The 15,716-nt window shown below is 34.0% G+C and overlaps 1 protein-coding gene across 1 annotated transcript in view; it reads right to left on the reverse strand.

Annotated features, from left to right (window-relative positions):
- The window catches only part of Col11a1 (collagen type XI alpha 1 chain), a 179,974-nt gene that overhangs the window by 105,408 nt on the left and 58,850 nt on the right, over nt 1–15,716 (reverse strand). The window contains exons 10-20 of the mRNA XM_048352067.1: nt 14,782–14,823; nt 13,813–13,875; nt 12,779–12,853; nt 11,647–11,730; nt 9,076–9,132; nt 5,379–5,432; nt 3,440–3,493; nt 3,282–3,335; nt 3,090–3,143; nt 1,935–1,988; nt 1,636–1,680 (exon numbers count right to left, since the gene is read on the reverse strand). Of these exons, the coding sequence (XP_048208024.1) occupies nt 1,636–1,680; nt 1,935–1,988; nt 3,090–3,143; nt 3,282–3,335; nt 3,440–3,493; nt 5,379–5,432; nt 9,076–9,132; nt 11,647–11,730; nt 12,779–12,853; nt 13,813–13,875; nt 14,782–14,823 (636 nt within the window). The remainder of the gene's footprint in view (nt 1–1,635; nt 1,681–1,934; nt 1,989–3,089; nt 3,144–3,281; nt 3,336–3,439; nt 3,494–5,378; nt 5,433–9,075; nt 9,133–11,646; nt 11,731–12,778; nt 12,854–13,812; nt 13,876–14,781; nt 14,824–15,716) is intronic.

The following is a 15,716-nucleotide window of genomic DNA, read 5'->3' on the forward strand; positions in this document are numbered from 1 at the left end:
TTTTCTTGACGCAAAAGCCAAAATAAATGACATGAAGTCTTTAGTGTGGAAATTCAGATTTTCTACATTTATATGTGAATCACTAGGGAATTTTTAAAAAAATAAAATCGTTTAATACTTATATTAAGGCACATTGTCTCATTTTCTGATCTGGAAGGCAACACTGAAATTTATTATGCAATTTGATAGAATGTACAGATATCAAGTAGGCCTGCTTCTCATTTATTTTCCTTCTAGTCTAAATCTCCTCTTGAGAGAATGCCTATTGAAGAAAAGAAACAAGCATATGGATACTTATATACTTATATACAGAAACCAATTTCTTGGCAGACCATTTATTAAATTATTTCTCTTTAATCTGAATCACTCCTCCTTGTCCTTTGCTTTTCCCCCTTTACTGCATCACCTTCTTTCCTTTGTTGTCTCCCATAACTGGTAGACTATAGTTTAATTGACAAGCTTTATCACAGAGCAAATTATGACTGAAATGCAGAATTCCTTTTGTTGACTAGTTTTGGTTGTTGCTATTGTCCCTTAGCTTTGAGTAAAAATTCCTGAATCTGGTTTTTTTCCCCTTTCTAATAATAGTTGACAGATAAAAACAAATATCACCTTAGTGTCTAGAATTTACTAATGGCTCAGTTTCCATTATTTCTGGTCCTCAGACTAATGTATTCTAAATAGATCATGGTGGTACTGATGATGAAAAGAAACAAATACAAAAGTAGACAGTGCTTTCCATTGTGAAAGGTTACAGTCCTCATTTTCTTCCTCATGTGTAAGATTTTCGTTTTTAACAAAAGAGCTCTATGTAGGTTACTCCTTTTGCACTTATTTATTTTTTCTGTGCTCATCCAAGAATTTTGTCTTAGGACCTCAGTGCTCTCCCTGAGCTTTTTCTTTTTCTTTTTTTTTTTTTTTGGCCAGTCCTGTGGCTTGGACTCAGGGCCTGAGCACTGTCCCTGGCTTCTTCTTGCTCAAGGCTAGCACTCTGCCACTTGAGCCACAGCACCACTTCTGGCCATTTTCTGTATTTGTGGTGCTGGGGAATCGAACCCAGGGCCTCATGTATACAAGGCAAGCACTCTTGCCACTAGTCCATATCCCCAACCCCTCCCTGAGGTTTTTCAAAACTGGTGTTCTAACATTTAAACCACAGCTCTACTTCTGGCTTCATATTGATTAACTGGAAAAGAGTCACACATACTTTGCTGCCCAAGCTGGCTTTGAATTATGATCCTCACATCTTGGCCTCCTGAGTAGCTGGGATTTTAGGCATGAGCCACTCACACCTTTTTTTTTTTTTTTTTTTTTTTTTTTGCCAGTCCTGGGCCTTGGACTCAGGGCCTGAGCACTGTCCCTGGCTTCTTCCCGCTCAAGGCTAGCACTCTGCCACTTGAGCCACAGCGCCGCTTCTGGCCGTTTTCTGTATATGTGGTGCTGGGGAGTCGAACCTAGGGCCTCGTGTATCCGAGGCAGGCACTCTTGCCGCTAGGCTATATCCCCAGCCCCACTCACACCTTTTTAACATGACAATTCCCTAAGTTTATCACTCCCTTTCCAACTGTAATATCAGTCACCATTTCCCCCAAACACGAATGTTATTATTTACAAAGAAGGAAAAAAAGTGCTTACAGCTTCACCTGGAAGGCCACGTGGCCCTATTTCCCCATCTTCTCCCTGTTATCAAACAGACACAAGGGCAGTACAATTAGGTGTCATTTTTAAAGTTTTTTTAAAATAATTTTTTGTAAGGGTGATATAGAGGGGGGTTATAGTTACATGACTCAGGTATTAAGTATATTCCTTTTTGAACAGTGTCACTTTGTCCCTCATTCTCTCCCAAGTTTTTATCTTCTTTTCTTTTTTAAACAGTTTTATTCTCTCATATTTTAATAAAAGGTGTGTTTTAAAGAAATGAAATATTACTATACCCTCATTCCATCATCGCCAGGAAGACCTGGAGGGCCTTGGGGACCTCTTTCACCCTAACACAAAAAGACAGAAAACACTATAATTATCAGAGGAAATAAGTCTACCAGCTCACCATCCTGTACAAAAACAGCAGTACAGGTGGCTGGGAAAACTTCGGCTCTATTTGCTTCTCTAGGGCCTCAGACATAATTACAACTTTGCCATTCTCCCTAGCTTTACATATTACTATGCTAGGAAAAATGTAACCTTTGTTTAATACCAAAAAGTTAAGTATAAAAAGCACCAAAAGCACTTTTTAAACATTTGATCCTAACATGTTAAAGCATTAAGAAACTTTTTTGCTAAAGATTGTTAGGCAAGTATTTACTTTGAGTGTTTTAATGTAACTGTGTTCTACTTTTCAACCTTTTATATTCATTGGGCACAAATTAAGAAAGCTAAAAGAATTTTTGGATCTACTTTGAAAGAAATTGTGCGGGGAGTTGAGCTAAAATGGTAGGTAGAGTTAATTGCCTACTAAAGCACTAGATTCTAACAAGAGCTCTAAATTAAATCACCAGTATCAAAAACAAAACAAATATCAACTATATATCATATATATGCATATATATCACACACACATATATCTGTTTACTGAAAATATCTACTGGATTGCACTTCACAACGATGGCTTGTTTAGCTTTGGCAAATTATGAGCTCTTGCATTGGAGTAAAATTTCATGGTATCACAAAGTAAGAACAAATTGACAGTATGTTGCTAATGGTAGCCTGACCACAGATGACTTTTAAATTTATTTACATGGACAAACACTAAGAAAGAAATTAAAGCAACTGTTAAGGAACAAGGTAAAAAATTAGATCATAAAGTCTTTCTATTGACATATTTCCCCATATCTGCAAAAAATAAAGGCCCTCTATCAATTTATGTATACATGCAAGAGTGTCTTTACATGAAATATCTCACAACAATTACAGAACTTAACATTGATCCCATATAAATGATATTATCTGTCTGGCCCCACACCTAGATAGAATGCCCTGATAAATGGATTCACAAGTATTTGTTTCCTTCTGATTTCCTAGAAGATATTAGTGTTGACATATTTCATAGCATTTGCATTATTCCAGTATAAAAAGTAGTAGTAGAAACTTACCCTGTGACCTTTGTCCCCTGGCAAACCGGGAAGGCCATCAAACCCTCGATCTCCCTGTAAAAATCACAATCATCACCACCTTTTCCGTGCAGTCATGCGCTACACTTTGAGTGTCTAATTTCATTTCACATTCCCCAGGATGACAGACAAGATTTGTATATTCAAATCCATGACCCAGGATGCACTGCTGACCTTTGACCCAGGCTCTCCAGGCATTCCTCTTCCTCCATCAGCACCGGGGCGTCCCTGACGAAAGTCAAGAACAAAATTGAGCCAGAGGGATTCTTACCAAGAGGAAGCTAAAGAAAACAAATTCACATGGCAACTTGAGCAAGAAAGCTTAACCCTACCCTTTTTCCGGGTTTTCCTGTTGGACCAGGGGGACCTTGAACACCTCGAGGACCCTAAATCAAAACACGGAAAGCAAATGGTAGAATTCTTGTTTAGTAAACACAGTATCTTCAAGGGAGATGGTTTTAGAGTTTGATATCCTCTAGGAATTTACTTCTATATAAAATATTCATAGAAAGGGGAAGACAATAGAACTAAATTTTTACATACAAATTCTTATAAGAATGGAAATACTGCTATTTAAGTTTGTTGTATAGACATGTGATTATATATAAACAAAAAAATCAATATCATGGAATATTTTTAAACCTTGCAAAGGTCCAGAATTCCTCATTTTCTTCTCATGGATCTCACAGTTCCATTGACTGAAAGCCAATTCCTATGCTCTTCTCTTTTCAAAGCTTCTTCAGTGTTCTTCATGTTTTTTCTTTTATTTTCTTTTATTTCTCTCTTTCTTTCTTTTTTTTTCTTTTCTTTTCTTTTTTTTTTTTTTTGCCAGTTCTGTGGCTTGAACTCAGGGCTGGAGCACTGTCCTTGGCTTCTTTTTGCTCAAGGCCAGCACTCTACCACTTGAGCCAAAGCCCCACTTCCGGCTTTTTCTATATGTAGTACTGAGGAATCAAATCCAGGGCTTCATGCATGCTAGGCAAGCACTCTACCACTAGACCACATTCCCAGCTCTTCACATTTTTTAAATGTCTTCTAGTCATTTCCTTTCCCATTGCAGTTGTGTTGAACAGTAATTAACATTTCCCATAGTAGAATGTTTCTATTAGATTATTAACTACTATGGTTTTCAAGTATTTGTTTCAAATAAATACTCTTCCAACTTAGCACAACTCTTGTGGTGTGTTTCTCCAATCATTTTTAAAATGCTAGAGAATTCGCTTTTTCATTTTTCCATGGGCTAGCTATGTGTTTAGTAGCAAAGCATCCTAATGTTATATCAATAGATATGTCATACTGGAATTAATATGTTTTTAAAATACATTACTCCATAGCTAATAGTAAATCAGAAGTATTGCCAATACAAGTGTTATGTATTCTTTGTATTTATCTTTTTATACTCTTTAACATTAACATAAAAAATTCATATATACTGAATGCAATAGAAAAATAAATAAATGAAAATCTGAAATTATAAATAATTTTATAATAACTGCAAAATGTGGATTCTTCAAATACAATGATGAGATTAACTAGGAGCTAACATAAATTAGAGCCCAAGAATACACCATGAAGAATAATTTGCTGCAACATTCATGAACTTTGCAAAATAAATGATGTCTGTCCCTTATGTGCAAAATGTTAATATCTTCATGTGATTGTCTGTAACCACAAATGCCTTGCTTTTAGAGACATAGTACCAAAGCATGAGAACAAGGCAGCCTTATCTTGAGTCTGTCCAATACTTCCATCAATTTTCATCAGAAATTTTTTCTCATTTCGCCATAAGCTGTGGTTCAGGTACATAATGGAATGCTGCTCCTATAAATAAAATCTTGGATACTTAAAAAATTAGCTTACATGTTTACATTTTCTTAATTTCCTCATGACTCTTAATGCTTGAGGTTGGTTGACTTCTTTTAAATACATTAAACAACTTTTATGAGATATTGCACAAAATTGACTCTCCACAGAAAACATGGACAACTGTAATTGTTTTGCTCTGCTTCACAGAATCTCTAGCAAATTGAGTATTCTGAAGGCCTACTTCTTTCAAGTCTGGTCCAATTACAATTGAAATAATGTTTAAATTATCTAAGTTATTGACAGCCAATGGTCACCCATATGATTTGTCAATTAAGGAGCTTAAAGGTAACTTAAATGTATTCCTTTCTTGCAAAAGAAAAGACAGATATTTCATTATTCTTCATAAGTAAAATGCAGTCAATAAAAAGTAAGTTTAAAGAACAAGAACTTGTTTGTTTGTCTTACCTGTGGACCTGGGTCACCACTCTCACCTTTGGCCCCCGAAGAACCAGGACCCCCCTATAGAGAAAAATTGAGAACATAACTGGTTTAGCGATTACTAAGCACTTTAATCACTACTCTCACTTGAAATAAATTAATATATTTAGTCACATTTTTAAGATCTCATTAATAAGTGCAATAAGTTTTCAAGTCTACTCCTCAACATACAATTCATCTCAGTATAATAATTGAATTTCAGTGTGTGAGCTATAAGCAAAAATATAGTTCACTCATTTCTATAAGAAGACATTCCTATGGTATCACAGCATTTTTCTGTAACCTTTATAACATTTTTATAAGGCATTCTTAAATCAATCAGTTTATACTGTGACATAGTTTTGTGACATATTTTATGATTCATATTAAATTGAGTCCTCTTCCTGTGTTTGTACCTACACTATCTTTGTATCTTATCTGAATATATCTGAATATATTGGAAACCGGGTATACTGGTATTAGAACCAGGGAATTGGAAGGGAACACCAAAATCGAGAGACACAGGGTAAAAAAAGACAAACAACTACAAAAGCTATACTTACAGTTTGGTGAAAATGAACTGAACAACTGAACAACTCATGGGGCGGGGGATGGAGAAGGAGGGGAGAATGAGGGACTAGGTAACAAACAGTACAAGAAATGTATCCAATGCCTAATGTATGAAACTGTAACCTCTCTGTAATTCAGTTTTACAATAAAATATATATATATAAAAATTGGCAAAATTCTGCTCATTTTGAAGACAGGGATTTCTCAGATGATGAAAGGCATAACAATAAAATTTCTGGACAGATGTTATGGTTATAATTGTCCTAAAAAACATGTCAAAGCATTTTTTCCTACCTTGCTTTTCTTTTCCTGATGAAAATAACTTAGGACAATAAATGGTTGTTACAAAAGTACATAACTTAAACGTGCTACAAAAATCTGGCTTATTAGCAATATAAAAGAATAAACTGTTTCATACAGGAGTTATGAGTTCAAAAATATGCACTAAGCTAATCACACTTTCTAAAAGCATTGTAACATTAAAAATGAACATGGCAGTTACAGTAACTTCAAAATGAAGACATGGTTTGTACGATTCAGTAGTTTCTGATTCTTAAAAAAATCAACACACGATTGAATCAATTGTATCAAACTACAACAGAAATAAAAATTACGAAAAAAACTACGAAAAGCTTTCTGGAGCCTCCTACTGGCTCTGAGGTAAAAAAGCTACTACGATGATTCCCAAGAAATAAAGAAAGTCAGGGTGTGTAAGTTTTCTAATCTTGAAAATTTAAATTATTATTACTTTCTACCTTCTAATTAGGATTCTTGAACCCAACTTTCTGCCAAAGGGAAAGTAGAATTCTTCTTTAAATTAGATTATTAATCACTGAATAGAATATAGCTATTATATTCTAATGACCAGTTTATTCATAGTTAATTGGCTGCATTATATAATCTGTTTATTAGCCATAATTGATCAGCCCCTTGCCTAAGAAAGGGCTTTAAAATTGCCACATAAAATTTGAAAGTATCAAAATATGGAAAAAACACAAACTACATATTCTGTACATGTATTGAAATAGCTGGACTAAAACAGTTGCATAAAAGATCACTTACATTAAGATAATGAATATATTTATGTTAAAATGTTGACAGACATTTATAAGTTTAATGGATTCATGTATTGGATTCTAAAATTAGATATTTGAAACTCTGTAACAATGTGTTGGTATAGAGTATAATAGAAAGTGAAATAATAACCATTATTAAAGTAATAATGCAGAAAAGAAATGGTGATTTTATTTTCTCCCCATGTCTAGACTTAAGATTCTCTTTTATGTTTTTAATCAGCATAAATTAATTGTACAAGAAGCTGTAATTGTGATACTCACAACTACTTGGTAACAACAGCAAAAAAAAAATGCAAAAAATAAAGTCAATATATTTTCAAACTCCAGTACTAGAACACTCAAAATGTTATGAAGAAAGTTATTATAGAGGGGGTTAACTGTATCAAAGTAAACCACAAGCATTTAGGTGAGTATCCACAAGTCAGGTTATGGGTCCAGTTCTTCTCAGTTAATGTTTACCCCTTCCTTCATTCCACCTCATGTCTTCCCCCACCCTAACCCCATCCCTACTCTCCTGTACTATAGTTCATGATTTACATAATGTATGCTGACTATAATGACATCTGCTCACTCTTCGTCCACTTGTGTGCCCTCCCTTTGCCCACTCACCCCCACTCAAACATATTTCCACTCCCTGGAACTTTTGTGGATAAACAGTACTTTAGTTGTTCAGGAGTCATGCCTTTGGATTCCTCCTCTAAGTATACCCTTCTTGAGTCAGTTTGTTTATATGCTAATGCACTGAGAAAATATGCTAACTTTCTTAACCCCCTTTTCTGCTCTCCACTCCTTGTTACGTGTTTTTAGTGAGTTTTATTATATTCCTTACACACACACACACACACACAAACACACACACTTTCTCCTTTCCCTTTCTCCCTACCATTGGGAAACACTCCCACAAAGACAAACATTGCAGAATTTAGACTTAAAATTGATACTTTACTTACCTTTATACTAGGACATTGATTAATAATGTTGGGTTATAAACATCATTTTGTTTCAGTAACCCTTAGCAATTGGTAAAGAACTGAATATAGGCTGCATCTTTTGGCTATAGTCCTCTCTGCCCTTACTCTGCATAAGCCGTTATTTGTGATTGTCCCATGATAAATTTCCTCTCTATAATTCACTTTTCAAGATTATAGAATGCAAATTAGAGATGGTACAGAAGATTTACAAATATGTGTGACCTTAAGGGTCAATCTAGGCACTCATTAAAATGCAGTTCATCATTTCCAATTGTGAAAATATACAGTCATAGTCCTATGTTCTGGGATAAAGAAAAATAAATACCTAGGTAATTCTTCCATTTCACAGTAGTGTAAAACCCAACATAATTTCTTCAGGTATGTAAACTTGAGCTTCTAACCCACAATTAAATTTTTCACTACATTATTTATTTCTAGGACCAACCGTTATGAACTGTGATTTGATTTTTAACATACTTTTAAAAGCATTTTAGACAAAATATTATTTAACATGTCTTTTATATTTCCTGATTTTTATAGTAAATAAATCATTATTATGAAATCATTATTAACTCAAGGAATTATTTATATTCTTGCTTAGACATTTTTTTTCCTTATTTATTGTCAAAGTGATGTACAGAGAGGTTACAGTTTCATACATTAGGCCTTGGGTACATTTCTTGTACTGTTTCCTCCTTCCTCATTCAGCCCTCCCCCGTCCCTCTTCCCCTTTGCCCCCATGAGTTGTTCAGTTGGTTTAAACCAAATTGTTTTGCAAGTATTGCTTTTGGAGTTGTTTGTCTTTTTATCCTTTGTCTCTCGATTTTGATATGCCCTTTCACTTCCCTAGTTGTGAAACCGTAGCTTCTATTGTTGATGATCCTCCCGAATCCCTTTCCTGTGGTTGCTCTATCACTGTATCTCATCTGAGTACCCTGGATACTGTATATACTGGTATTAGAACCAATCGTGCATATTTTCTCATTAATAAAGAGGTATATTGGAGCTGAATGTATACATAAGAACATTAGGGAAAAATTAATCACATTAACTTTATTAGAAACCTACCACAGGACCAGGCCTTCCGGTGAGACCCATTGGGCCAGGTGGGCCTCTCAGTGCAATCTAGAAAATAAAACATGTTAAGTTCAGAAACAGTTTCAGAAAGAAACATATTAAAACACTGTACTATTTGCACACAATTACAGCTTCTTGTACAATTAATTTATGCTGATTAAGTAATACATGATCAGCACACGTATTATGGCGACATGCTACTGAGAATGGCTGCTACACAAAAAGTGAGAGTTTCAGGAATGAAATATCCTATGAAATTCTCAACCATGTTTCAAAATGCAGAAACTTACAAGGCATGGGTTGTTCTGTTGTTTTTTTTTATCATTTTCTTTTTTTTTTCTTTTTTTCTTATTTATTTTCAAAGTGATGTACAGAGAGGTTACAGTTTCATACGTTAGGCATTGGATACATTTCTTATACTGTTTGTTACCTCCTCCCTCATTCCCCCATCCCCCTCTCCCTTTCTGTCTCCCATCATTAATAAAAGTTAATATTGGTTTAACAACAGCAAATTGAACCAGTGATAGTTTTTGACTATGAAGTATAATGGAAAAAAAAATCTTTTTCCTCTTAAGTGTATGACAGAATTGTCATTGAAAATATTTTTAGGGATTACAATTTTAAGTATTTTAAATAAAATATTTAATTTTTCTGGAAATTTGTTCCTGGAATAAAATCTTTTTCTAGAATTATATTATGAAAAATGATTTAAAATCAAGCAGCACAAAACAAGACTGAACTAGAAGTGTTATAATGCTATGATTTTAATATGCGTCAACTTATTATTATTTACTAATGTATTTATTTTATATAGTAATAAGCATAATAGAATTATTGCATGCTATTGTTTCACTGGCTATTAGAATGTGAAATCAGCATATTCAATAAACTGGAAAACATAGAGTAGAAAGGAAAATTTACATTAGTATGATGTAGTGATGTGGTATTTTGAATATTAGTCCAAAAGATGAACACTGAGGCAAATCACAACAAATAAAAAAAAATACTGTGATGGACTCATTATATTAGAACATGTATGAGATGAAAACAGTGGGAACTTCAACATTTCAGAACTAACACCAAGACTTTTGACAATACACTTCTTAGTCCTTGAGATTAAATATTACAAAAATTAGAATTATATGGTTGCTACCTATTTTTCAAGTAAGATAAGAATAAAATTTGGAATTCTGTGGCCTTTAAACATGTACACACAAATAATCACCTTATCCATTTAAAAATAATATAGCTTATGTGATAAGAACCCATTGATAAATCATCACGAGTATGTTTAAATTATATTAATGACAAAATATTTTTGCTACCTTTACACATAATACAAATAGTGATTTTTTTAAAGATTAATAAACTTGGAAGTACATAACAAATATTGAGAATGAATTATAATTTCCCTCATGGTTTCTGGTGTCTAACAATTTGAGGAATAAGAGGTAATTACTGACATAATGTGAATATGGTTGCCATATTTATGTCAATCATAAACTCTACACTTATTTTTTTTCCTTCAAAAGAAATACAACAATATCAATGAAATATTAGGTAATTTTTATTCCTTTCTAGCTTACTCTTTTGCTTATTACATATATGTATGAGTATGTACATATTAATTTAAATATATTTTTAACTTAGCTAGTTTACAAAAGTAGTTATGTTTCATGGATTACTTGCATCTTTTAAATAGCCGTTAAGGATAAAATAAAGAAATGACTTTCAGACTGTATTCTCTTAATTACATCAAGCAATTAATCACTGATTCTTGCCTTCACATGGAAAACTTTGGTGTGAAAGATGGCAAATACTAGATGGAAATCTATCTACACTCATATACATATATATGTTTATACATATACATTTCCATTTTCTAAGTAGCTATACAAAGTAGTTGCAATTTAACAAACCAGTTTGTAAATACAATGCATCCTAATCAATGTCATACTTTCAGAATTATCTTAATTTTAATTTTGTACACTGAATTTTTTATGACATTTTCCTCTTCTCATGATCCCACTCAACCCCTTTCAAGTACCTGGTCCTTGGTATTCGAATTTGTTGAATTTTGACTTTAATTTTCTAGGAATTACATAATTTGAATTCACCCTTGAATCTACCATAATTCAATTAAATCATTTATATATATTTGCAAATGACCCTTACTTATAATTTATAAGCTAATTCTAGCTTTCACATATAAGGGAAAACATGCTTCTTTTTTCTCTCTGGGCTTGACTTACTTCCCATGATTTTTCACAGGTCTTTTCATATCTTTACAAATGGTACAATGTCATTCTAATGGATGAGTAATCCATGCAAATGGTGTGTGTGTGGAAGGAGACTCTCAGAATTACAAAAGTACAGAGGTCAGTTATTTATTATGTAATGGCTATGTATCACTACAGAAAAGATAAATATATAATTTTACCATTCTTCTACCTAAACTCCATGTACTATGCATGCATACTGTTCATAATGGTAACATTTTCCATAGGCATGCCTGAGTAGTTGACATAGTGTAAGGTTAGGAGACTCAACATTGTTTCTTACTCGAGCCTGTTGCAGAATGGCCTGAGCCTGCGCTTCCTGAGCAGAGATGATTGGTCCTTTGGAGCTGTCACCACCATAACGGAACTAAGATAAGAAAACATATGAAAAGTCAAAACTGACCTTTACTGAACTTAAGTCCACTGCCTTAATCACCAGACAAAAACGACTTATCTGATGTGCTAAATTTTATAAAGTCTGAACACACTCATAGTAGGAAACCATAGTATGTAAATTCTATTAAAATTCAACTCCTATTTTTTTCTGGAAAAAAAAATCTTCTAGAATATTTTTCATTTGTAAAAGAGACTGGAAAATATTTTCAAAGTTTAAATTCTTTAACTTCTGATATATTGGAAAAAAACACTGTGCTATTTTTATCTACAGTAATTCTACTCATGCTACCCCTTCACTTGTAAAAATTCCTAATGAACTAATTCAAGTAATGGTTGATCTCCATGCTGACTAAAAGTATCTTCACAAACAAAAAGGTATTATTTTCCTTCTAACGTGTTCATTTTGCTAATTCTTGATCAATATACTGGAAAACAGATCCTACATTTCTTCATAAAAATTAAAAGATCTGATTTAATTGCAAACTCATTGTGAGTAATTTTTCACACCAAGAAATTATTTCTTTGTATTTTATTTCATTTAAAATAATCAAATATTCTCCAAAGCATGATGGCATCCAGAGTTTTACAAAGGACTCATGCAGTGAAACATATAAATTTAAACAATGAAAAATAGCACAGAAGATATGATTTCTTAAAAGTATACCAACTCTTGTCAATATCATGGCAAATAGTTTAGTCATATGATGTTCAATAACATAGGAAACATGTATTAGAGTGCCACTGGTCACTTTAACAAACTTCCTTACCAGAAATACCAAGAAAACCTTTGACAAAGCCATAATCAAGTGGCTTAACACTTAGAGTGCAGACATTCTGACTGCTTAACAGAATTATATTACAATCATCCTAATTTCCAATGGCTCTTTGATTTCCTATTTTTCTATCTCACAAAATGTGATGGTCGGGGGGGGGGTTGTTTTGTCAAGGGTACAGGCAATAAACTTTTTTCAGATACAAAAATGACAACTCATCAAATTATCTTCTTAAACACCACATACCGGTAACATCAGCATGGTCCCCGGAGGGCCAGGCAGGCCATCAGCGCCTGGTAAGCCAGGGCGACCAGGGGGGCCCTAGGACAGTAAATGAAATAAACAAGATTTGTCAGAAGTAGAATAATTTGGAACAACACAAGTGTACATTATGGAACTCTCAATTGCTTTCTTCAGGTTGGTAGATTAATAAAACTCCTTTTCATTAATATACCTACAAAGGAACCATGTTTCATAGCACAAGTTTCCAACATTTCACTAACCCTTGGTTATTAGTGTACAGTGCAATCAATGTAAGAATTCTGTTCTGAATTTAGCTTCAAACTGCAGAAGATAAAGTGGGGACCATTTCCCTAATTGGAAAATTAGGGAATCAAATAAACTTACAATTCAAAACAAAATTTAAGCTGGATACCAAAGGCTCATAGCTGTAATCCAAACTATTCAAGAGACTGAGATTTTAGGATCATGGTTTGAAGCCAGATTGGTCAGGAAAGTCCATAAAACTTACTTCCAATTAACCACACAGACACACACTCAGAGAAGTCCAAGCTCTAGCCTTGAGCAATACTATGAGGATCAGCACTCATGCTCTGAGTTTAATCCCCAGGACCAAGCCAAAAAACATCAGACAGAAAACAAACACAGAAATTAAGTAAACAAAAATTTTATTATGTATAAAATTGATGAGTTTATAATATGTTTAAATATTCTTTAATATATAGAGAGAATCTAATAGACTATATATTTTATGTTCATCTTTATGTTACATCATACATCATCTTTAAAACCGATATTTTCTGAATATAATCATTAATCTTAAAATATTGAGAATATGTTAAATTTACTCACAGATCATCACCAATTTAGTCAAAATCTCATTTGTAAAGTATACTTAGTATGTGGAAGAATGCATGGAAACATATGGGAGCCTGGAGACATTTATGCCACTTGACATAGCTATGCATGTGTTATAGAGAATATCACACATAGGTACATGAGTATACTTGTGTATAAAATCTATCAACCTCTTCACTCACCCTATCACCAGGGTCACCGGGGGACCCAGAAGGACCTTGTAGACCTGGGGGACCCATAAGACCCTATAGCAGAGAAAACATATTAATAAGATCTCAGTACACACTCTCACTTCATTAGTATACATGCACATTCAAGTTGCTAACATCAGCATACTTCTCATTTATACTTTGTAAATAGAGCTTTGTCTGGGAAACACCTGTCTTACTTAGCTTCCTTAGCACAGCTGCTCCTCTACATGGTGGCTCTCTGGTGAAGGCTAACATCACCAGGAAAACAGGACAGAAGAGCAAGGTAGCCTACAGGCCCAGAGGGGAATGCTGCTTGCTAGTGATTCCTAAAGAAATGCTTTACCTCTAACCGTGACCTGAAAAATGTGATAGAATGTTGGAAATGTGAGCCTTTGTATACTTTGTTATCTAAGCATGTCAAATATCATTGAGCTTATAATCCTAGCTACTCGAGGATTATGTTTTGAAACCAGCCTGAGCTGAAAAGTCCACGAGACTCTCCTCTCCAAAATACTTAGAAAAAGCCAGAAGTGGCACTGTGCTCATGTGGTAGAAGTTCAAGGCCCAGGACTGGGAGAAAACAAAAACAAACAACAAGAACAAAACAGCTCCAGTGTACTTAGAAATCTCATTTCCAAGTACTGAGACATTATATCTTCTTAATAAATAAAAGAATAACATTTTTTATACTTTTACAGTTTTCTTGATAATTAGTTAGAAGATGTAGGTTTATTTAAGTGAAAAAAATCTAAGTGACAAAAGTCAGATCTAATTCCAATGAGCCAAAGACATAGCAAATCAGAAGAGAGGGCAAATCTACCATGTCCTCTAAAAGATCTGTCTTTAGAACTTGATATTCTGATTTCTCTAAAACATGCAAATCTAATAATACAAGAAGAATCTTATATACCCAATATCTGTAAATAACAGAACAACAGTGTTTTTAAATGGTTTACATACCGCGGGTCCTGCTGGCCCAGGTGGTCCTTCAACAAGCATTCCCTATAGCAAGAAAAGACAAGCAGCCTTTACCCCCAAATGCTACCCGCAATCTCTTAACTTAGTAATTATAGGAGAACACTACTCTATTATATTTTTTTTTAAAAAACTGTTGCACATTTATAATCCTCAGCTGCTCAGAAGACAGGGATCAGAAGAATCGAAGTTCGAGGACAAGTGGACAAAAAGTTAGCAACACTGCAAATCAATTACTCAAGCGAAGGTGGTGACACACAACTGTGATCCCAGCTATCTGGAAGGTGTAGGCACAGATTGTGTAGGGTTCTATTCTACCATGGGCAAAACATAGACCTTATCCAAAACACAACTAAAGAAAAATCTGTGAGTGTTGCTCAAGTGGTAGAACACCTACAAGTGTCTTGAGTTCGAATTTCAATGTTGCCAAAAATAAACACAAAACCTGACTTTTCTATTCCTGTGGTTATAAAATTGACTACAAGCATGTTTGCACAGGAAAAGAGAGAATTACTGAAGACAGAAATATTGGGCCTTGGGGTTCCTCCCCTCAATAGTATCTAAGGACAACTGGTATGATAGAGATGGACTTATAACAGCACAATTGTTCGCAAGAAAAAGACTTTTCAACTGGGGGTTTCCCAGGGTCTCAGAATACTGTCTAGAGCTAGATAAGAATTCAACAAATCTGGGTGTGTGAAGGAGCAAGTGGAAGTGCTCCCTGAGCACTTAAATTCAAGAGAAATCCTTGAATTGAAGTTGAAAATGATAATATCTCCTTTAAATATCATTGGTGATGTGTTATTACAGAGATAAATTCACTTGGAGAAAAAAATCTCTAAGCCTTTCATTGATATGGGCAATGGAAGACCTCAGAATTTGCAAGTTTTTAAACTTTATCTGTGTTGTTTGTATTTTTA

Source organism: Perognathus longimembris, chromosome 7, assembly GCF_023159225.1.
Source record: "Perognathus longimembris pacificus isolate PPM17 chromosome 7, ASM2315922v1, whole genome shotgun sequence".
NCBI lineage: Eukaryota > Metazoa > Chordata > Mammalia > Rodentia > Heteromyidae > Perognathus > Perognathus longimembris.